Below are 24,064 nucleotides of genomic sequence, written 5' to 3' on the forward strand. Positions count from 1 at the left end.
TGCGACCGTGCTGACACACGACACAAATGAATATAACTACTTATGATGTAACATTACAATCTACATAGCAATTTACTGTATCACATCTACTTGTGGACTTCAGGTAAGGGTTTACTGATAGGTTTGCACACAAACTGACATGTACAATACTTGGTCTTAGCCTATCACATGAACAATGAATCACTTGTATTAATGTGTAATAACTGTCAAGGTATGATTCCTGGCATAGGATTGCCATTGTTTGAGGAGCAACCTGGAAGTCATCAACTGCAGAACTGGTCTCTTGCCAAATAAACCTTTATTTATATTCAGGTAGGCTGTATCCATGCATTGTGTTGTCCTGCACTGGTTGCCAAGTGATGTTTTTTCTGTTTTTTTTCTGTTGTCAGTGGAAGGTTACACCCCTCCTGAAATCGCTCCTTTTGTTAAGGTCGTAACTCAGTTGAATATGATTTATGTTTTTGTTCTTCGGGATAAAAGTCCTTACCCTTGTTTAGACTACAATAGATGCGCAATCACAGACACTAAAAATCCCGTGCATGATTTAAAGCTTTGCCCAAGCACATTTCCAAAGGTGGAGAACGAATTAGGCAGCAGATCTTGGAAACGAACTCTCATGTGAGGAAGAATTCCGTGGCTACCTTAAATGGCATCCTGACGCAGCAAGAACCGTAGTCTACTCTCCACCCATAACTGAGAGGGCTCGTTTAAAAGGTGTCTCGCCTCCCGAATTGCACTTGTAATACGAAAGACACTGGTGGGTAAACGTCATACAGGCATTTTAGGACAATTGGAACTCAAGCAGTGAGCAAGAGGAGTACAGAGCTGTCATTACTACTACAGTCGAGACGCACACATTTGTCTGCGAATTTACTGTCACAGTGGATAGGATAGTCTACTGACCTATGTGGATATAGCCTACTTCAGTCTTTCTCATAGTTTGGGAAGATTTACATGCCAAAGCTGGGGAAACGTGTTGGAAAAACCCAAGCTTTATCGCAAAGCTTTAAAGTTCTCGCCACAATAATTGGTAAGTTACATTCAAACGTTGGACTCATGTCAAACCTAAGAGTAGTCTTAGTGAATATTTGATAACTATGTACATTGATGATTCTAAAGTTTTAATAGCCTACCTTTGAATAAAGGTTAGAAATTTGCGTGGGTTAGATTTGGACATGTAACTCTTATCTTTGTTATGTTTCTAAAAGGCCACCTGGGGCACCTATTTGATAGCGGACATTGATACATTGTCTCACCGTTTGTTTTGGTTACATGCATTGCATTCAAATGGAGTTCTGCCAACTTCTAAGAGTTTCTAAATTATGCATCTACATGTAGCCAATTGACTTAATAATGAAATTGATATTGGCAATGGAATTGGTGTTATCTGCAGACAGTGAATGTGGTGGTTTGTATTGACCTATAGGACAGCTGATGACAGCTCGCATCCATATGTTATGCAATTATAAGCCGACCACACAGCCTAGCCCACCGCCTAGCCTACCTCCTATATAGATGCGAAGTGCAGAGTCTGTGATATTATATCATTATCCAGACTGACCTTACAGTCAGCTGCAGCTGTACTCAGAGGGAAATTGCCGGTAGACTAGCCTACTATTCATTCGAAATGTGTTATAAACACCTTCAACAACAAATAGACAAGTTAAGGCTCCCCAAGTGCCTCCATTGACCACTGGATGGCGAGCGAGTATCTTGTTTTTATCAAGCTCCTAGAGTAAACTCTTAACATTTGCTCTACATAGAATACATATTTCGCACTTTACTATGTAGGCTACGATTTTTACAGTAGTTAAAGCGGCCCGTTTTAAACTTTTCTCTTAAAGCTATGTAGTAGCCCATGACTCGGTCAAAGTTAGCTTTTTCAGGATCGGCTTTAAACTGGGGTTGGAGAATACTCTTATCTTAAGTAACCTGATGTCTGTGATATTTAGGGGTTGACAAGTAGGGTATGTGAGTTTATGTTGCAGAAGAAATAGTATGTGCATTCAGAGAAGTCAGTGGATAAACATGGGGATAGTTTCACAGCAGTTGGCAATGCGCAATTACGCACAGAATGTGCTGTCGAAGTGAGTAGTCAATATTGCCTCTTTTTCTTGTAAAGCTGATTTGATTGTAGGAATTGCATGATGTAGGAACCGAACCCTGTATATCTCCAGTGTACATTCTATCCCGAGAACATCTCAAAGAGCTGATGAAGAACCGCACTTCCTGAAGGGAATACCCCATCTAATGCGTAATTTGCATACTGTGCGCGATTACTTTAATGGTTTTGGATGCAGCCAGATGAAGGAAGGAGATGACGTCAGCACTGTACTATTAGTAATGACGACGATACCCAACGTGTGTAACCTGAAGTTGCGCAACAATGTATAGTACATTTCGTGACATACTTATAGGAAATGGACAATGTGGCAATTTAAGTGCATTGTGCAACCTACGTGCATTGTTGCCATTGTAGCCTGCATAACCTAGAATAAAACATAGTCCTAAATTGAAAGGCCTACCCACATACATTATCTATGTAAGAATATGAGGTAGGATGTTTTCATTACAGCAGTCTTCGGTATTGGATTTGAAATTCCACCACATATAGAGCTATCTTCTGTGACTAATATATTATGAATGGCTAAAGTTGCCTGAGTGCTGGAACGATCCTATTGCTTGACGCGCCAAGGCCTGGCCCCCTTCAAGCCGATTGGTTATTTGTGACAAAATGGTGTGGGAGAGAAAATGGGAGGCCTCTGTTCGCCACGTGGGTGTAAATCTACTTTTGCCATTGGCTTAGATCAACAGCGTCTTCGAGAACTTCTCTTGTGATTGGGTAGAATGTCTGCGGACTGTGAGAGTATTTTTTTTATCGTTGTGGAAGTGAGCTACTTTGAGACAATGTTCATTGTCGATTTTTCATTCGAGCTGCTGTGGTCATGGGTGCACAGTGGATAGCTATACAGTATTAATCTAACGAGGCTTTTGCATTCTGTAGGTCTTGTATTTGGCTTCAAGGCAGCTTTCAGTCCCATGCATTTAAAACAATAATAAGGACAGAAAGCTATAGCCTGTGTTGCGCATTTTCTCTCAGAAAGGCAATAGTTATTTTCGTAGTTGATTGTCCGTGGCATATTCCCTGTGAAACAAATACTTGTATTGCTGCTTGGCATTCATTCACTTCTGAAGCGTTTAAAAACCTGGGACATTTGGAGTAGTCGTTGGAACCTCTCTTGAGCAAGTTGCATACACAAGAAAAGCGCTATAAAGCCTTTCTCTATATGAGAAAGGGAATATTCTCATGGTCGTATCAGAAGAGCGAGGACTCGGGTTTATTCAACCTCTCGGCATACAGAGAAAGAAAGGCACCAAGAGAGAGAGAGAGCCTCTTTCTCTCTTTTGAATGCAAGCAGTTTCTCTCTCTGACAACAAGGGACACTGCGTAAAGGGTCGGCTCTTTCTCTCCAACCCCGTTCAACTTGCATTGTCTCCCCCCTGACAACAGGCTATCGAATGGACCAACATCCTAGCGCCCGGAGCTGCACCAGCCGCGGGGCTCCGTCCTGCGAGGCCGTACCGAGTGAACCCTCCATGAATTTGTATATCCATTCCACAACCGGCACACGCTTCGAGCTCGCTCTTCCCCTGGAGGAGACTGTGGAAGGACTGAAGAGAAGACTTTCTCAGAGACTCAAAGTACCAAAAGAAAGACTCGCCCTTCTACATAAAGAAACGTGAGTAGACTACATCTATAAACGTCAGTATATCTGCATACGTATGTATGTATGTATGTATGTATGTATGTATGTATACATGATATAGTATTTTCTATGTTCAAATCTCTGATGTATACAGGAATATTTTGCATTTATTTAAACGGTAGAACATTGTGGAGATCAAGAATTGCATAGGTTGGGTATCAGCACTATATTCAAGGGAAGACGATATTGGCCAGTGCTACCAGTATTGGAATTAGGCATGGAAACGCAAACGGGTCAGTCACGGTTTGGAGCAGTAGCCTATTGATGAGGAACTTGTGGGGCATACTTGTATTGATTCCTTCAGCGTTCATTATAAATACCATTACTGATTAAATATATTTGACAAGTTATTAATAGCTAAGATTTATGCATTTGCTGAATGAAATGCATACGAGCAATGGTGCATGTTTACTTAATTTATATCGCTACCGTCTGACCGTTGTATTTGATATTAAATAAATACACAATTATGCTGAGGCTTTGGGTTTAGAATCTAATTGACGCTATCGATACGCAAGTGGGGTGCGCCATTGTATTCCATGGTTAGTGTTATGTGAAGGTTAGGTGAAGACGAACGCAAGGCATCCATTTAATTTCTCAATTTTCATGATATATTGTTACTCACAACTTTCTACAATCACCTTGCATACCAGCGAACGTATATTCACTGTTTTCTGCTCACGTTTTATTACGAGGAAACCCCCTGGAGACAATCCCAAATGAATGGAGAGAACATAATTGCCATTTTGAAAAGGGGAGCTCTTGAGTATATGACGATAGTTTAACAACGCTTTACAATCGTGTGTTGCACATTTTTTTTATTTAAAGAGAACTGAAACTGTTTTAGTCGGTTTTCAATTGAGTCAGATTTTCGTGCGTTAAATGACAATGTAAGAGCTGTGGTATGATAAAGGAGGTCTTTGTCATTTGATGCAAATCGCCCTGTCGCAGTGTTTTTCTTTTAAATAACAACCATCCCACATCCCCCTAGAATAATCGCCTCCAAATCAAATCATCCCCTAAAACCGAGTACCTTTTTTAATCATCTCTCCAAATAGCTGAATTTCGGCGCTGCTGACTCCCTTTGTTCAGCTGGAGGTGACATTTAGTTCACACTGTACAGTACAGTAGGATAGGCTTTTCACAAAGCAACGCTTCCACTAGCCTACTGTCACGGTTAAGAAGAGTGACATTAAAGTGACAATGCTAGTGGTCTGTGTGGTTACATTATCATTCATCAACCTGAACATGACATTCACTTTTTTCCACTTCTTTTTTTTGTTGACTTGATGAGGTCCTGAAAAGGACCACTCAGAATGACAAATGAAATGTCTATCCAGTAAATAGGCGGAAGTGTTCCTAAATGTAGGAGTTAGTCAGTTAAAATATCAGTTTGGCTGTAAACTAATATGGTGTTTTTTCTCCCCCTCAGGCGTCTGAGTTCAGGAAAACTCCAGGACCTAGGGATATCTGATGGGAGCAAGTTAACACTTGTACCTACAGTTGAAGCAGGCTTAATGGTAAGGATAATCAGACACCTTAACAGTGTGTGTTGTACTATAAACCCAGGTGGGTTTTTGGCCTCAAGATAATAAAAGTGTTATTAATATCAGACAGGTTAATGTAGGTAATTAAGTCTGTGTTGATCTCATCTCCTTCCTATCTTTGAATGCACAAGTCTGTCTCCTTTGTCTACTAGGCTTACAAGTAAATCATGTTTTTCTCCTTGTCCTTTCTTTGAAGTCTCAAGCATCAAGACCAGAACAGTCAGTGATGCAAGCTTTGGAGAGTTTAACAGAAACTCAGGTAAGAACTCTTTCAACTCATTTTATTTAAGTGGCCTTCATTAATAGATCATTTAGTATACCTGCTTTAGAGATCATACAATGATTAAATCATTGATTTGAAATACACCTGGTTTAATGTGAAACTTAAACAGGTTGCCCCTGGAAAAACATGGAGAATGATGTTTTAAAGTGAATGAGATCTGTTTGCATGTCAAGCTGGAGCAGTCAAAAATAGTTTAGAGAAGAGCTAAGATAAGAGTGAGGTTGCTGATGAACACAAGGCTCGTTCTATGTTTAATGTTAGCCTCTTAAACAAGCAAACTGGGCACTGTGGATATTATAACCAACACCCTCTGGTCTCCTGGCAACTTCGTGTGTGTGTGTGTGTGTGTGTGTGTGTGTGTGTGTGTGTGTGTGTGTGTGTGTGTGTGTGTGTGTGTGTGTGTGTGTGTGTGTGTGTGTGTGTGTGTGTGTGTGTGTGTGTGTGTGTGTGTGTGTGTGTGTGTGTGTGTGTGTGTGTGTGTGTGGAGGCAAGCCCAGGCAAATCCAACCCAACATGGGCCTGATTGAGAGTTCAGTCAAACCCCCATTCGTGCAGAGCCCTGGCTGGCTCTCCCCTCACCATAGAGAGCTGCCTCCACGAAGCCAACACAGATAGACTCAACTCATAAACAGAGATTAAACTGACAGATGTGCGTTTCGATCAACAGTGTCCTATAGTTCCTGGAAGCATAGAATGCATGCATGAGTACATAGTGCCCGTGAACTTGATGTACCTTTGTGGAACTGTTGAAATACAGTAAGAATATGAGTCAGTGGTTTGGTGTGAGTCACTGACATGATAAAAAGTGAAAGTAAAGGGATCAGGTCTGATCTGACCTCCTCAACCTCAGAGCGGATGAGAGAGTCCATGGCACTGACAACAGCGATGACGTACTGTCTCAGCAGCTGACTGACTCCAGGTGTGTTAAGTCTGTGATGCACATAGTTGCAGTAAAAATATGTTACTAATGTTAGTTAAGACCTTGTCATAAAATGGACCAGTAGCACACCTATATTTGGGGGTTGTGTGAATGTGTTATTGAAGTAGCAAGTTTTACTTCCCTACTAACGTCAAGATAATGAAGTTTGAGGACAGAAAACACATACTGGTAAAACGCATAGTAGCAAGTCAAAACCTCAGTGTGGCTTCTCTCCCGCTGATATTTTTCACTGGAAATCCTGGCGTTAGTGTTTGTGTGAGCTCAGCGCCTAGCCTGCCTGCGCACAGCACAGCGGTGACGACAGATGAGTGAGTGTGTTTGTGTGTGTGCGTGGGTGGGTGGGAGTTGGGTGTGCTGGAAGCACGCCTTTCTCATCATGCGGTACGCCTTCGCTGGGCGGCCCACACTGACTGCTGTTTGTACTAGTCAAGGCTTTCCCATAATTCAACAGTGCCAACCTCAAACAGTCTCTACTCTGACTGGCCTCAGCTCTGTATTCAAGGCCTATTGACCTCGCCTCTCCTCCTCTCGAGGGGGGCAGGCAGGCAACAGGAAAGGGCATATACAGCAGTTAAGACCTATAGTCATTTTGAGTCACTTTGGTATGACTTCCTTCTTCATCAAGCGCGCCTCTTGTCTCCAAGACTTTACTGTAAGAATGTGAGCTGGTTGAACTATTGCCTGGTGAGTCATTCAATGGGCTCATATGCACAGACAAGAATGAAAACCCAGTAAAATAAGAATGCCAGTATAAAACTGATTTAATGTGTTTCTATCAGGGAGAATTGATTCCTGCTTTATAATTCATGAGGCGGAATGGGACGATATAGATTGGGGAGAGATTACAGATACCGGGTAAGATAAAAAAAAAAATAGCAACACAAGCTTTCCCATTCGCTTCCTCCTCCAACTTGGGGGCTATCAAAAATCAATCAATGCTCTGAGCTCTTAGAGTGTCTGATAGGTTAACAGATACCCCCCGTATTTCAAAATAGCCAGGTCAGTGGCTGGCTGGTAACATTCGGAAAATTGGTAGCTTAAGCTTCTCCATCCCTCACCCTCCTCCCTCCCCCCAAATATGTGTGGTCTAGTCGGGGTTGGAGATCAGGTAATGTGCCAGGAAGTCCAGTGTGTTCATAGAAGCCCAGCTTATAACGGTTCTAGTCTGCTTCTGGAGGAGTACTCAGCACCCTGCCCAGTCGGGTGGCTTCCCGGGAGAGATCTATTTCAGACTTCCGTGGAGCAGGATAGAAAGTGTTTTATGGAAAGGGAGGCCAATTATCGGAACTCATCCATGGCCCTATCATTTGATTGTGCTGTGGTTTGCAAGTCTTGTTCTCTGCCCAGTGCCTGCCTGCCACCTGCAGTCGACTACTGTATGTCCTGCTGTATTTTGACTGTGGTAGAATAGGCTGGACTCTGTCAAGGGCACTGGCTCCCTTAATTCCTCTGCTTGACTTCCCAGGCAAATTTTCTCCTGACATCTAAGCTGCATTAAGCCACCACCTCCTGACAGTCCATCAAGACTGGGCTGGTTTTCACCCTCTGTCTGCCCGAGATAGGCTTAGGTTGAGCTGAGCCTGGGATTGTGTCTGTCTGTGGAGCAAACTGTATTTAAGAGGCTTTCTTCTGTTGGTGGAAGAATGAGAAAATGCCCCTCGAGCTTGGACAGACAGAGTATAGTGATGTAATGTCTGTGTATGAGAAATATGCTAGGTCGATGAAGAGTAATATTTACCATGGCTGCTTATAGTCAGCTTCATTAGCTGCTATTCCTTGATGTTTTAGTTTGGAAAATAAGGATTGTCCAGTCCTTTGTATGTTATAGTGAGTGTTTGCTCATTGATGCTTGTATGAAACCAAGCCCCCTAACCTAACCATCCCCCACACACTGCCCTTCCCCCACCTCACCCTTTTGTTCCACTTTTAAAGCAGAAATCCCAGTCAAATCCACAAAACCTGCCTATCTGACTGACCGTCCAGTACAAAACAATGACCCAGAGTCAAGCTTTAGGTTTAGGTCTCCCCGATGACTGTTTTCCACATTGAGTGAAACAGTGCTACGAGGCCATTTCAAAATCAATGTATAGCCCAGCTGGAAGGATAGGAGGGAGGAGAAGATTGTCATGTTGTCCTGGAGGAAGTACATATATTGTCTTTTGGGAGGCGGTGTCTTGGCCATGTCCCTGAGGAGTACATTCTTACATTTCTGTTCTACGTTTTCTCACCTCCTCCTCCCAACACCCTCCTCCACCAGCCAACGCTGGTCTCTGAATAAGACCCAGCATTGTTATTGTGTCTGAAAACGGACAGATGCAAATAGTGGGATCTGACAATATATGAGTCACCTCTGGGTCACCCCTCTTGTCATTTCCAGTCACTGCACTCCCCCAGGGAGCATGGCGGGCCGGGCCAGGCAGGGGGAATGCAGGGCTGGAGGGAGGTATAGATGGCCTTGCTGAGTCACGCCATTCGTTTTAAGGTGTTGCGGCGTGTTGTGTACAGGTTGTTCTGAGCCACAGAGGGAGGATGTTTGGAAGGACAGGCGTGACTCAAAGATAAGGAGATGGGCAGAAGGAGGGTGGGTGAGGAGGAGGGGAAAGTTCACCAGGAGGTAGAGGAGTGTTCTGTGTGGTGGAGCGTTGCTATCGCAGGTTGCTCTGTCTGATAAGGCCTTGTCTTGTCACAGCTCTATTAACTATATGGTCCATTCATGTTAGTCATATTTTACTGTTCTTTTCTAGATAAGGTATTAGAAGTACAACATAAAATGTGTGTGAGGTGCTCGTGCGTGTATGCGTGCACACGTGTATGTGTCTGTTTGTGCCTGTGTGTGTGTGTGTGTACGATACTGCTCAATGCAATTGGTCAATATGTTTATTTTTCCAGACCCCTGCCCAATACTCACCTCATCAAGATGGTAGTTCATCAGTCAGACACTACTGGAAATCATTGTTCTTTAATTGTATTGAGGATTCGGGAGTGGATGGAATTAAAAAATGACTGAGTCACCATGTCAATATGAGAGCATCAGCCCATCTATAAAACCTGCCTGCTGTCTTCCTACTTCAAATCAACGTTTTTTAAATGCAGGCAGGAATCCTGCTTTTAAAATTGTAATTTCTCCTCGTAAATGAAGGCTATTCATTCGGAGCTGAATGTATAAATCTAATTGTATATTGACTGATTGAAAGACAATATTGAAAAGAGGGACTATTTGTTTTTGTTCCCTATAAATCCTAGCCTGAGAACGCATTAATAAGCTGGTGGAGTGTTTCTGCACCTGTGTAATCTCTTTGTGATTCAGACAGGCACATAGAGGAGGGGTGTCAAGGTGTGTTTGAGAAATGGGGGAGATGGATTTGCTGATATTTTCTTTGTCCTATTGTGTGTGTGTGTGTGTGTGCATTTTGTTTGTTTGTTTGTGTGTGTGTTCCTGTATGTGGGAGACAGTAAGAGCGAAAGAGCTCTTGAGCGTGTATCCAGTGAAAATATACTGTAGTGTGTGTATTATGTCGTGACGATCATTGTTTTTCATCGGCTGGCCACCTTTGTGCTTCAAGTGCTCCTGCAGCATGGTGATCGTGACTGACTGGGCTAGTGTCTGGGAGGCGGTGGAGGCCATGAATATCTTGTTAGATAAAACCGATAGCCCAGATAGCCCATCTCCCTGTGTGCAAAGAATACACACAAACCGTACCGGCTACCACATCTCAGTGCTGTGGAAAAATAACAAATGGGCTTTCAATCTACTCCAAATGTTGTTTTATTCATCTACACTCCTTTCATTTCTCTGTCCTGTTGTAGCCAGCATGTGGTTAAGCCTGGCCCTCGTTCTCTCTCTCTCTCCCCCTCTTATCACAGAGACTCGGTCGGAATGTATTCATCAGTTGGAATCATAGGCCTTGTGCATTGGTGTTGCACCATCTTTGATCGCCCAGAGAGTGGAGAGAGTGTGTATTAGAGAGGGACACATTCGCAATAGCAGCAGGTGCTGTGATACAGCAAGGCGAGCGAATAGACTCAGTTTTTAAGTGGATTGCTTTGCGTCTGTTGCCTTAGAACCTTCAAAGCCATTGTGGTTGACTGGAATCAGAGGTAATGTAAAGGGCTGGGGGGATGGAGGGATGGAGTGGGGGTGGAGGGCTGGAACCAGGAACCTGGTCATTATGCCATTCTGTCGCTTTTTTTTCACCCAGTTCATCAAATTCACTGATGGCCAGCTGGCTTTCTGTTTCTCATTCGCCCTCTTTGCTTTCTCTTTCCTATCAGGCACTATTACAGACGGCTATCTCTCCAATGATGGGGTCTTTTGAAGATGGGGCCTGCTTTTAGGATTTGGGGCATGGTGCAGGCGCCATAGATTTTTTTTCTTATCTTTTGAGAATCATGTTATTGCTTCTTAACCCAGCGCCAGTCTGCACAAACAGTGTATCAATTGTTTCCCAGTTTGATCAACACATCTAGGTCAATAGGTGAGTTAATAAGCTGCTTTCTGAATTTCACCTCTCCCCTTCCCTCCTTCACCTTGCTGTTTGATAGGTTGACCAGGAGCTTCTCAGCTGTAATGCAGCTGAAGGAGAAGGGTGATTCCTTCGCTTGAACCCTCCCACAGATCCCTGTCCTCTCTGGTCTCTGATGCAAACTCTGCTCAGTTGTTCATGAATGTCAGCTCAGTCCTGTTTCCAACTCCCTCCCTCCCTCCCTCCCTCCCTCCCTCCCTCCCTCCCTCCCTCCCTCCCTCCCTCCCTCCCTCCCTCCCTCCCTCCCTCCCTCCCTCCCTCCCTCCCCACTTCTCTCTGCCTGTCTCTCAGTACACTTAGTGTGCAAAGGAAAAATGCCTGCAAATGAGTTCCTTGAACCACAGGGACCCCAATAACTAAACCGGTCAGCCCCAGAGGTGGAGGAAGAAAAGAGAAAAGCATCCAGAAGCACACTCTCTGAATATTTCATCATCACCTCTCTGACACCCCACCCCCCCTTCTATATCCTCTCCTTCATCCCCCCCATCCATCCCTCCTCCCCGGTCTCTGCTTATCATATTCTCCCTTCTTTGCATAGCAACCAAAGCCTGCTGCTACAGCTACACAAAATGCCACCCGGTCGCAACTCTCCCAACAACAAAACAAAATGGCAGATAGAGCAAGATGGTGGGAGGTCAGGTTGAACTGAACAGAGAACTGGGTGTTGTTCATATAGTGCTATTGTTCCTTCTCAAACACCCAATTAGCTGATAGGCTATCATTGACTTATCACAGCACTGTCTATGAAATGTACCGATCAGAGTACACTTTTTGTCAGACAAATGGACAACTGGTTTGTCTTCGCTCCGCATACCATTCTCGCTGCGTCAGGACAATAGGAACAATGAGGAGGCCATTCCTTTCTGTCTAAACATAACAAAACTGGGGCCCTAGCTCACTGTCATTCTCCTCTACTTGAGTTGTCCTGACTGACAGGAGCGACTGTCTTCCTAGGGCTTAGGAATTTGTAAAGACACCAAAGAGGAAGGAGGTTAAAGGCTCAAAGATTCTGAGAGAGGCTCTTTGTCTGCTTTGTTCTAGAAGTCCTATATTTTTTTGTTCCTGACATCAATGTAATACTGACTTGTCTCGGGAGAGCAGAAGTCGTGTACGGACAGGTTTTCTTGGTAGTGATACGCTATCTAAGACATGGATGTTTTAACATGATGGTTTGAACAGCCTCTCCTGCAACATGTACCCACTGGCAGTTAACTGTTAGTGTTACCTCCCATCTCTCCGAAGACTGACCTATTTCAGGTGTTCCAGTCCACAGCCTCTGGCTCCACCCCCGGGCTCAGAGCTGCAACCTGTCCCATTTCCCGTCCTGTCTTCCCCTTTCAATCTGAGGTGAGGTTGCGGAAAGACTGATCAGGCCCAGGCTGGAATTCCGAGCCCAGGGTCTTATTTGGGTTCCTCATTTATTTCTGGTGGGAAAATAAGGCATGGACCACAAAGACCTGACAGTGAGCGTTTTTAAAGGGCAGGCTGAGAGTTCTGGAGCCATTGCTTAAGTGGCTAAATGCTTTTGTTTATGTGGGCTTGTGGCCTTTTCAGTTATTACCTAATGGGAACATTGTGGTGTGTGTGTGTGTGTGTGTGTGTGACACACATACTCATTCTTGGGGTTTGGGTGAAAACTTCAGAATCAGACTTGGCTTTATGAGTCAACGACTGAGATGCCAGGGCCAGGAGTGACAAATGTACCAAGGGAGTGAGATGTAAAGAGAGAGAAAACAAGAGGCGGAGCTTGCATATATGACGGTCTAAGTTGAGGTCTGCCATGTGGGGTTGGGAGCTCAGTATGAACGCATCATGAATCTCAGCTTGGTGTTTGTTGAATAATCCACACTAGTCTTTAAAGGGAGATGGAATGCCTCGCTCTTCCTCTCTCTCGCTCGTTCTCTCTCCTCTCTCTCAGCAAAGCCACACTGATGTGTCATCCCCCTCTCTCTTCTCCACCCAGATCAAACACAGCGCTCTGACTCCCTCAAGGTGTGTGTGTGTGTGTGTGTGTGTGTGTGTGTGTGTGTGTGTGTGTGTGTGTGTGTGTGTGTGTGTGTGTGTGTGTGTGTGTGTGTGTGTGTGTGTGTGTGTGTGTGTGTGTGTGTGTGTGTGTGTGTGTGTGTGTTTCTCGTTGTCTTTTGTGTGTGTGATGGGGTTTTGCAAACTGCCTACTCATTCTCCTGACAGCTGTCAGTCAGGGATACAATCAACTACCCCCTCCTTCTGTTCCATCCCCCTCGCCTCCCTCCCTCTCTTTTCTCCCTGCCCCCCCTTGGTTGACTCACAGGTGACCTTTGTGTGAGGAGTTTACTAGAGCCATCTCACCTCGTGCTTGTCCTCTGCTTTCCCATGCCTGCCCTTACTAAGAACAGCACCATTATGCTTTATTAGTCATCGTCACCATCATAGTCGGTCCCTGGGTGTAGTACGTGAAATGGAGCACAGAGGGAACTTCTCAAATGCGTACTCCGTTTGTACATATTTTGAAGCATGCATTGATGCAACATTTCTTGTTATCGATGTCGGCCATTATTTGAGCTGAAGTGAGAGAAAATACACTCCAACTTCGGAATCAAATGTTGCCTATTTACGTCTCATATGTTGCCTGACTACATAATTTATATCGATACATGAATAAATACATGCTGTGTTAATTTTGGCATGTTTACCTGCTTACAATACCCACTGTAGTGTGCATAGATCACAAGCCCAATGTAAGTCAATAGGGCTAACTGGCTAGCTTCTACTGTTAGCTAGCCAGATAGCCACAAAGAGTTGTTAGCTAGCCTACTACCCACAAAGAATTGGCATCTGCCTTGCATAACGTTAGTTTAACAGGCAAAAATTACCTAAAACTATCTGGTTAGCTACATTATTACGATTCACATATAGCTAGTTATGAAGTAAAAGGTTTGCTTTGTGTATATCTTGATTTGTCGCTATTTTTGCAATTGTCCTGGCTGGAAGAAGGTTCAGTGAATGGGGAGATGCAGTGTGAGGTAATATGTTAGGGCAGTGTGAGGTAATATGTTAGGGTGAGTGCAAGTGCTTCTCAAATGTAATGTTTTATGCGTTCTCCACACTCCTCCTCGCAAGAATGTACTCAAGAGAATGTCCTCGGAGAATATACTCGGAGCATGAGAGTTTGGAGCACGGTAGTATGCATATTGAGAAACACCCACTATATTAACATGACATGTGATTAGGACTAGTGAACAATCATGCATGTATATTCCTACGTGTTGGCTCATTGTGAGATGCTGGGAGATAGAGGTGTTGTGTTGGGTGACGTCCCTCCTCCTCCCTCCCCCTCCTTTGCTCCTCTCCTCCGCTGTGTGTCAATACCAATGTGCAAAGGTCACCGTGGCTGCAGATAGCCGGCGGTCGATAGAAAAATAAATAAGCTGAAGAAAGAGGAAAATGATGGAGGGCAGAGCCTGGTGATTCAGAGGGTTAACAACAGGTCAACACACACAAGCACCCTCCAAAGGCATATGGGTCTGGAGGGAGCGCTCTTTCTGTTCTCTGTGCTTTTTCTCTCCTCTCTCTCTCTCGCTTTCTTTTTCTCAACTTTGTCGTCTTTCTCTCCCCTCTCTCTTTCTTGTCTTTCTCTCTCGTCTTTCTCTCGCTCTCTCCCCCCTCTCTGTCTTTCTCTCTCTCTCGCACTCTCCTCCCTCCCTCTTGAGTTGAAGTCTTACAGAAAATAAGCGTTACATTGTGTTAGTGCTGAGAGCCTCTTGTACTCCCGTTCCTATTTGGGGAGAGCCTGAGACGTCATTACCTCAGTGTCCTGGGGGAGATGAACTCTCTGACCCGTCAATGCTCTCCCTTCACCAGAGCAGTAACAAGGTCCCTGGAAGGGTGAGACAACAGGGAGATTGTAGGAGCAGTGTGGCACTAATGTGTCCTACGGCCAAGTCGTGACAACGCTCTCTGTGGTGTGGCCTGGAGTGAGTGGGTCAGGGCCTCCATTCTTGGCTCCGGGGCCCATTCTCGTGCTCCTAAAATGGGCAGCCCTTCAAGATCTGCCGCAGACCACCGAACAATCGGGTATTATGAGTGTGTGAGGCTGTGGGGCGAGTGGGTCTACGCTGCATCCTGTATCGAAGTTCTGATTTTTCAGGCCGGGGGCCAAACAGAAGGGTGGCCTTTGTATGTCTGGGAACGAGGTTCAGACTCTGGACTATAGGGGCATTGGAAACAGGAGTGGGTGGGCATGGTGTATATGTGTGCACCAGTGTGCGTGCTTGATTATGTGTGTTTAGATGCGTGCGTGTGTGTGTGTGTGTGTGTGTTCTGTGAGTTTTCCAATAGCTCCTTTCATCCCCCCCCAGCAAATGTTAATAGCCCAGTGTTTGTGTCCAGGGCAGTGATTGATTACAGGATGGGATAGTCTGGCGTACCAGCCTCTCAGCTGGGGCAATTCAATGCAGCTCAATGCACTGTTCTGTCTTTCTGCTTTCACATCCATACATGTGCTTTTGTTAAACTCATTAACAAAGCCCCAAGCCTGGAAAACAATGATGTAGAGCTAACAGACCTTCTCTTGGTGTGTATAGACCTACCTATTTCTGGTATATTAAACATGTAGTTAGTATGCATTTAATGTATGTTGCATAAGCATTCAATATATAATGAGTTTTTGTAGTCTATAGTCCATGAACTAGGTGACTCAACTCCTCCTCTTCCTGTCTCCAGGTCAGTGACTTCCTGTCTGGCCGCTCTCCTCTGACCCTGGCGCTGCGAGTAGGTGATCACATGATGTTTGTCCAGCTGCAGTTGGCTGCCCAGCAGTCTGGAGGGCAGCACTTACAGCACAGGCAGCTCATCGCCCGCGGGGGAACAGAGGGCACCATGGGACAGGCCACAGGCGCGTCTGGAGGGTTCAGCAGCGGGCATCACCCCCGCGCCCCCACCCCCCACCACCACCACTCTCACCCCCACTCCCGCCCCCATCCTAACCAGTCCCAGGCCCACCCAGTGCCCTTCCCCTCTACCAGCACAGCGGCCTTTCCCCCTGCCCCTTCACACCAGCCCTCTCCTCCCATGTACCCCTCTTCCTCTTCCGCCCCCTCAAGTCACTGCAGCACCCCTCCTCCTCCTGCTCCTCGTCCCTCCCAGCTGCCCGGCAGTCTGTTTAGTCGCTCCCACCAGGCCTCCCCGGGTCGGCCCAGCCCCGCTTCCGACCCCCAGAGCACCCCCACTGCAGCCCCCTGTCCTGAGGTAAGACCCCCACCAACCAACCAATCAACCTACCTACTGCTTTATAGCACTGTATTACTCAGTGCATACCACGCTTACACAAAGGCGGGCCAGGACATAGCACACACTATTATTACCTCGCCAGAGACCAGGAGAGACGAAAGGATGAAAGAAAGAGAGGGAAGATAGAGGGAGAGGAGTTAATGAGTTAGTCTTTGTAGGTTGTTGTCTTGTTGATCATTAGCCGTCTCGCTGGTCAGCAGGCCTCTCTCACTGCAGCCTGGAGCTAGGAGCTATCTGTCACTCTAATGACAGCTGATTTCCACCAACTTGGTTGTTATTTTCTTCTCTCTCTCTCTTCGCCTGAAGTCAACTCTATGAGTTTTCAGAAACAAAACCAGATATGGGTTGGTGTAGTTTAGAGGCCACATAGATCAATGAAAAAAGAAAGTTCTTCACTCTGAAATGTCCCCCTACTCCCCTTTTCGCTCCCCCTGTTCCTCCTGTAGGTTTTGAGTTCACAGAGCCGAGCAGGGCAGGTAACAGATAGGTCTGTTGTCAGGGACAGTAAAAGGAGCTCCCAGGACTCAGTTTCTTCTGAGTCTTATGCTTCCCTATACGAGGAACGACATGGTTTACATTAGGGTTACTTACAACATCACTCGCTGTTACAACATGGCTGTTATAAACTGGGTGGTTTGAGGCCTGAATTCTGATTGGCTGAAAGGCATGGTATATCAGACCATTTACCACGGGTATGACAAAATGTTTAGTTGTACTGCTCTAATTACGTTGGTAACCAGTTTATAATAGCAATAAGGCACCTCGGGGGTTTGTGACGTTGCGTCGTGCATAAGAACAGCCCTTAGCTCTGGTATATTGCCCCCCCCAAAAAAAAAATATATATATACTGCACCTTCTCGGGCATTATTGCTTAATTATAACATGAATGTTACAACACCGGGTTCAAGTCACTGCCACCTCATCTCTTGTGATAAACAGTTCTATTTCAGTAGCATGTTCCATGTGTGTCTTACATGACCACGTATTGCATACATGCATCTCATGGTCATAATGCAACTACTAAAAACTACTGTCGAGTGGCTGTATATTTCTTATCACTCACTGCAGGGAGAGTGTTGGTTTGTTGAAGGTTTATCTCTAACGTTAGACCGACGTCTCCTCTCCTCTACAGGCTAACTGTGCTAAGAGCCCCAGCAACGACACTAGTGCTTCAGTGCACTCCTCCTCTTCCTCCTCCTCCTCCTCCTCCCGTAAACCAGGTGCCATCATCGAAAGCTTCGTCAACCACGCTCCTGGGGTCTTCTCAGGGACTTTTTCAGGTGAGTGAGGGCAAATAGCATTACCGTAATTTCCGGACTATAAGCAGCAACTTTTTTCCCACGCTTTGAACGTCGCGGCTTAAACAATGATGCGGCTAATATATGGATTTTTCCCGCTTTCACATTTTTTTCCGTTTAATTTCATTGCCAAACGGGTTAAGGTCAAACAACTTTTTTGTTTACTGTTTAGATTAAATCGAGCGCTCTCAAACTTCCCATCATTCTGATTACGGTAGTCATTTTGTCACCCTCATCATGGCAAAGACACGGAGAAATGCATATGATGCAGCTTTCAAGTTGAAGGCGATTGATCTGGCTGTTGGAAAAGGAAACAGAGCTGCTGCACGGGAGCTTGGTCTTAATGAGTCGATGATAAGACGTTGGAAACAGCAGCGTGAGGAATTGACTCAGTGCAAAAAGACAACTAAAGCTTACTGCAAATTTTTTGTTGTTACAAGCTGTGTTTCGTTAAAGCCTGTGTAAAGTTCATTTGTTTCAATGTACCGGTAGGCACCTGCGGCTTATAGACATCTGCGGCTTATTTATGTTCAAAATAATATATATTTTTTTTAATTCAGTGGGTGCGGCTTATATTCAGGTGCGCCCAATAGTCCGGAAATTACGGTACACTAAGGCTTTAACTCTAACACTATGGCATAGCACTCTGTCAGCGGCTCAGATTACTGCTGTGTCCTACTGGGTCTGGGTGGGGGGGTTTATCTGTGGTTAGATTGGAGCTGAGGGGAGTTGTAGTGGTTTGTAACACTTTCTCCATCTCTCTTTTCTCTCTCTCTTTTTCTCTCTGTCTCCTTTTCTCCCTCAGGCACTTTGCATCCTAACTGTCAGGACAGCACTGGGCGGCCCAGGCGAGACATCGGCACCATCCTGCAGATCCTCAACGACCTCCTGAGTGCCACGCGCCACTACCAGGGCGTGCCCCCCTCCCTCACCCAGCTCCGCTACCAGACCCAGTGTGGCTCGCCCTCCCCCGCCTCCACGCCGCCCTCACCCCCTCCTTCGCCCCCAGCCACCACCGCTGGCATCGCCGGCATCTCTGCCAAAGCTACCTCGGTGCCCGCCAGAAACCCCATCTCATCCCCCCTCCACCCGCTGGTGCAGTGCCAGAGCCAGATCCGCATGTGCAAGCCCCCTGGTGAGCATTGATAACATCACACACACACACACACACACACACACACACACACACACACACACACACACACACACAAAAGGCCCTTCACTGTCTTTGAGCCCCCTTGCAGCAGAGCAACAGATGTTGTTGTTGTGGATGAGAGTGATTGAAAGGACTCTAGTCAAGAGCTTGTTAAGGAATTTAGATGAGCCGCTGGTCTGTTGTAGAGCCCATAAGAGGATTCGTCAACGGCTTTGTTTCTGCTGTTGTGTTTCTGTTCAAATGCTGTTCAACTTATTATACCCACATGTTTTTCTGGACTCGATAAGACAATTGGATCAGATGCCAGTTCTGATAAACACAATTATGATAAACAAGCTTTTTCTTTCAACTCTCAGAATGACTTTTCAGAACCTTGCTCAAAAGGAAAGAGAAATAAAGGGAATGCAGAGGTTGGAAGAGCGGAGTAGAGGAGGAGTACGGGGGAAGGAGAAGCTCCTCTTGGGCTGTTCCATCAGGCTCAGTTGTCAGGCAGACCCAGCCGCAGCAAAAGACTTCTCTTTGTCTCTGGGCTGAGGGGATAGGCCGGACTGGGGATTACCGCCCTCCACACAGAGGCTAGGACAGATCCTCACCACTGATAACATTCACAGGCATGTGTCAGGTAGTCTTAGTGCTGAAGCGCATTGTCCACGCTCTGCTTGTTTAAACCTTACCAGAGGAAATTGAACTGTTCTTCCATGAGTCTGCTCTTGTTGCATGTTGAGTAGAGATGAATAGTGGAGGAGGATCTTTGAATGGCTCTGATTAAAGTTTTATGTGGTCTCTTTGTTTGAAAGAAACCATGAGTTCCATGGTAGACAAGGACTGACATCAGCACTTGTATTGTAACTGGGCATTGCGATAGAATGGAGCACTTAATCGAAGCACGGACCGAAAGTTCACCGAACATCCAGGGAACTCTGCAGTACCCATTGAGCCCCTTAAAAAAGTTCTGCACAGTTGAATAATACATGCTTATTTTCTTAACCCAGGAAGCCCCCTTCCCTCACCACTACCCCTCTTCCACTCCTCCACTCAGCCGTCATCCCATGCTTTTTCTCTCTTCCTTTGTCCCACTCTCCCCCCCGTCTCTCCCGTGAATGGGCCGTTCCACTGCTTCCTCAGTCGCTGTCCAAAACTAGCCTCATCTGTAAAATACATCTCTCTCTGGTCTCGTCCAGCCCAGGACACCATCAATGGCGGCTTGTGTTCACTCTTGACTTTAAATAGATAGATTTATGAAAAAAAAAATTGAAAGAATGCACATTGTGTTTGTAGGGCAGTGGGAGGAAGAAAAAACAACACACATTAAACGTCCTTTCATAAGATTGTTGTTTATATCCGGCCTCTGCTAACTGCCCACAGATTCATTTGTACTTTCACAGAAAAAAACAAAGGGCTAAATAAATGCCTTTGGAGTCAGACTGCGACCGGCTGAATCCACTCGCTTATCAATTAATGAGCTGAGGCTTTTCTGTATGGACGGAAGCTGTCTGTCCGTTTAGCTTCGTGACTTCGGAATGCTTGGTGAGGAACATTTTAGAAGGCAGATGACTAATTGTTCCGGTAAAACCCTGAGACGACGGTCTTATCAGCCAACACCTGGTGAAAGACTTCACAGCTTAACTCTTCGTAGAAGCCCGCTTCCATTGGACTACAGGAATAACCTATGCTTACTGCTTAGTACCTTCCCAGACCTTTAATGTCTGTGTTATGTTACCTCAGGTTGAGACAGCCTCTTGAAAATGTCACATAGCTCTGCTATCTCCAGAGAGCCTTTACCCTTTCCACTGCAAGTTAATGTGCAGAGACGGGAGGATAGAAGAGGGCTTTGAATAAGATCCATCGATCTGGAGATAGATGGAAAAGCTAGCCTAGCTAACTAGCTAGAAAAGTCTGGTTTTGGTTGTGGGGTGGCAGCATGGCTGATTTTGGTGGTGGTGACTGCTGCGTACAGGTCTTTGTTAGGCCCAGGGCCAGAAGCAGGGCCTGTGGCTAGGTTCTGAGGGGAGGGCTTTAGAAGGGGGTGTTAGGCTAATTGTTAGCTGAATTCCTGTGCTCAGTGGGACCCCTAGCCTGCTGCCCGGCCCAGTCCTTTGTCTGTCTGCTGTGACCCAGGCTCCATGCAGGGAACCAGGCTCAGCCATTGTAGGGCAGAGAAGAAGGGAGAGAGAAGGAAAGAGAAAAATAGGGAGGAAAAGATGGAGTGAGGGAGCCCTCCATGCCTCAGGATTAGACCTGGTTTTAAGACCCACCCCTCTGCAGCTGCTTGGTTCAACTGATAGGGAAAAAGGGAACAAAATGAGTTGTGAAAAAAAGGAAGGTAGGGGGTAACTCTTCTCTCCTCCCCCTCCTGTTTCTTCCTCCCTCCCTCCCATCTCCTCACTATCTGTCAGGTCAGGTTAGTCTAGCTCTGGCTGAGGAAGGCAGGGTGGAGCTTTGTGTGCATGGAGAGAAAGAGAGAGCGAAAGAGAGAGCGAAAGAGAGAGAGCGAGAAAGAGAGAGCGAGAAAGAGACAGAGCGAGAAAGAGAGCTAGAGATAGAGGGATTGGGTGGGAATGGATAAATTCCTCTCCCAGCTTGTTTAATCCAGCCCAGAGCGAATGGCCTTTGCAGTTGGTGCATTCTACTGGAAGACAAATCTGTGTTGAAATGTTAACGCTCTGCAGTCTGCCACTGCCTCGCGTTAGCATTGTCAACATGGCTAATTCTGAACCGCTAGCTCTGTTCTACTGTGGAAGCTCTTTGCCAGGTCCTCCCCTATTATTTAACCTCTGTCTCAGTCCTCTCTTCATCTCTGGACTATGTTTGTCTCCTCTCCTTGTTTCTGACGTGTGTGTGGGTATCAGTGTTGACCTGACCAGGTGCTCTGATCCGTCACCCTGCTCACTCTGTCTGTCGTGCTTCTGCATGGTTGACCCACCAAGCTAGGGCACCAGGGCACTATGCATAATTCATTGACCAGCATCGCCAGGCTGTCAGCGAGCATGTAAGCAGCCATCCGGCCAGTGAAACACACACACGTTGATGAGCAACAGTAACCGAGCCATCTAACCCCATCCCTGACCTATCAGCCTCGACCTATAACAGTGCCAGCTAACCAACCGCGTCAGGTGCCCTTTCATTGTCTAACGACGAGAGAGGGAGAAAAAAGAAGAGAATGTTAATTGCCTCTAAAAGTCATTTAAGAGCTCGTGCCCCTGCAGGGCTGTCGATGCCCTTTCAACGCCTGTCAAAACGGGGACGTTCGCTCCTTTTGACTGGTCTGACTCCCTCAGTTTGGCCCTTTTCCTCTGGGTTTCCTCTACCTCTTCCTCTCTCTGTCTTCTTCTTTGGGCTCCGGATGGCTAGGATGGATGGCAGGGCTACGTGTTCTCCAGGCCTGTGTTTACCCTCTGGGCTGTGCTCAGGGCCCAAGCCAACCAGGAATGACATGTGTCTGTGTTGGAGGATGGGCCTGTAGCTGCAGTGATGTATGGATAGCTAGGAGAGGAGAGGAGCACAGGGGGAAAGGCAAAGCCACAGAGGGTTGGCTCTGTGTCATGTTTTGGAAAATGACTTTGGCTTTCCTCAGAGTAGTAGGCCTAAGAGTGTCAGGTTATTATTGGGGAATTGTGTGAATGTAGTACATTTTCAGTTTTAGTGACTCTAGAATAGGTGGGGCTCCACCACTGTATACAAATGGAGGATGCAAGGATCAGGTCCCATTCAGCTCCTGTAGATCTTGGTGGGATTTACTACAAGACTCTAAAAAGCAAGGTTCTTCCTGTATTTAAACCCAGGCTATTTTTGCTGCAGTTTGAGCCTTCACACGCTCTACCTGAACCCCCGGGGGCCAGTTTTTAAAAAAAGATCTTTTCGGATTTCAGCTATCAGAAATAAAATGAATAGAACAGGAGTCCCCATTCAAGTCAATGATTTTTCCATTCTATTAATTATATTTCTATGCATGTAATCCTATTGGATAGGTGAAATCCAGATAGATAGCTTTTGAAAAACTGGGCCCTGATGCTCGGCAAACAACACTCTCCTTCCGTGAGATCACAAGAATTATGAAGGCAAACAAACAATCAACAACACTTGGACAACTGTTAATGAAGCGGAATCTATAAGGGAACAATACGAGGAAAAGCTCCTTTAATCTCCTCTGTATTTGTCCTGCTGTAGCCCTCCTACTTGGCCCAGGCTCTAGGAGGCTGACTGACAAATTGATTGTTCATAGATCAGTCTCTCTCTTTCTCTTTCTCTCTCTTTGAATTTTAGGGCTTTATTGGCATGGGAAACATATTTTAACATTGCCAAAGAAAGTGAAGTAGATACTAAACAAACAATAAAATAAACAATGCAAGTGTACAGTAAACATTACACTCACATAAGTTCCAAAAGAATTAAGACATTTCAAATGTCATATTATGTCTATATACAGTGTTGTAACGATGTTCAAATAGTTAAAGTACAAAAGGGAAAATAAATATGGGTTGTATTTACAGTGGTGTTTGTTCTTCACTGGTTGCCCTTTTCTTGTGGCAACAGGTCACAAATCTTGTTGCTGTAATGGCACACTGGTATTTCACGCAATAGATGTCTCTAATATTATAGATGTCTCTATAATGTCTCTAATATGGTCATACATTTGGCAGGAGGTTAGGAAGTGCAGCTCAGTTTCCACCTCCATTTTGTGGGCGCACATAGCCTGTCTTTTCTTCTCTCTCTCTGTCTCGGTCTCTCTCTGTCTCGGTCTCTCTCTGTCTCGGTCTCTCTCTGTCTCGGTCTCTCTCTCTCGTCTCGGTCTCTCTCTCTCGGTCTCGGTCTCTCTCTCTCGGTCTCGGTCTCTCTCTCTCGGTCTCTCTCTCTCTCTGTCTCGGTCTCTCTCTGTCTCGGTCTCTGGTCTCTCTCTCGGTCTCTCTCTGTCTCGGTCTCTGTCTGTCTCGGTCTCGGTCTCTCTCTGTCTCTCTCTGTCTCGGTCTCTGTCTGTCTCGGTCTCTCTCTGCCTTGCAACATGGTGGTCAGTTGCTACTACCACAGCCCAGCTGAGATACCCCTCCCCCAACCTGCATGCAGTACTTTCTGTAAAGTAGCCTGTGTGTTTATGGAGTGTATGCAGTCATTCTCGGAAACAGTAGAGGGTGCGGAGTGTTTTTTTGGCTGGGTGGAGTTCTGGGATTCCACAGGGGCTTTTGGGTTAGTCTCTACCTCCTCCCCCCTCCATACTACCCCTACTACCACCCACACCCCTCCCATGTGGTTTGTTCTGCTGTGCTCCTCTGTCCCTGCACCATGTT

General features: G+C 45.8%; 1 protein-coding gene across 1 annotated transcript in view; it reads left to right on the top strand.

Annotated features, from left to right (window-relative positions):
* Nucleotides 1-353: 353 nt before the first annotated feature.
* Nucleotides 354-24,064, top strand: part of LOC106573601 (midnolin) — a 30,008-nt gene continuing 6,297 nt past the window's right edge. Inside the window, exons 1-7 of the mRNA XM_014148791.2 lie at nucleotides 354-1,030; nucleotides 3,512-3,740; nucleotides 5,200-5,287; nucleotides 5,511-5,573; nucleotides 15,762-16,286; nucleotides 17,461-17,608; nucleotides 18,432-18,761. Coding sequence (XP_014004266.1) covers nucleotides 955-1,030; nucleotides 3,512-3,740; nucleotides 5,200-5,287; nucleotides 5,511-5,573; nucleotides 15,762-16,286; nucleotides 17,461-17,608; nucleotides 18,432-18,761 — 1,459 coding nt within the window. The 5' untranslated portion in view covers nucleotides 354-954. The remainder of the gene's footprint in view (nucleotides 1,031-3,511; nucleotides 3,741-5,199; nucleotides 5,288-5,510; nucleotides 5,574-15,761; nucleotides 16,287-17,460; nucleotides 17,609-18,431; nucleotides 18,762-24,064) is intronic.

This window comes from Salmo salar, chromosome ssa16 (genome assembly GCF_905237065.1).
Source record: "Salmo salar chromosome ssa16, Ssal_v3.1, whole genome shotgun sequence".
Classification (NCBI taxonomy): domain Eukaryota; kingdom Metazoa; phylum Chordata; class Actinopteri; order Salmoniformes; family Salmonidae; genus Salmo; species Salmo salar.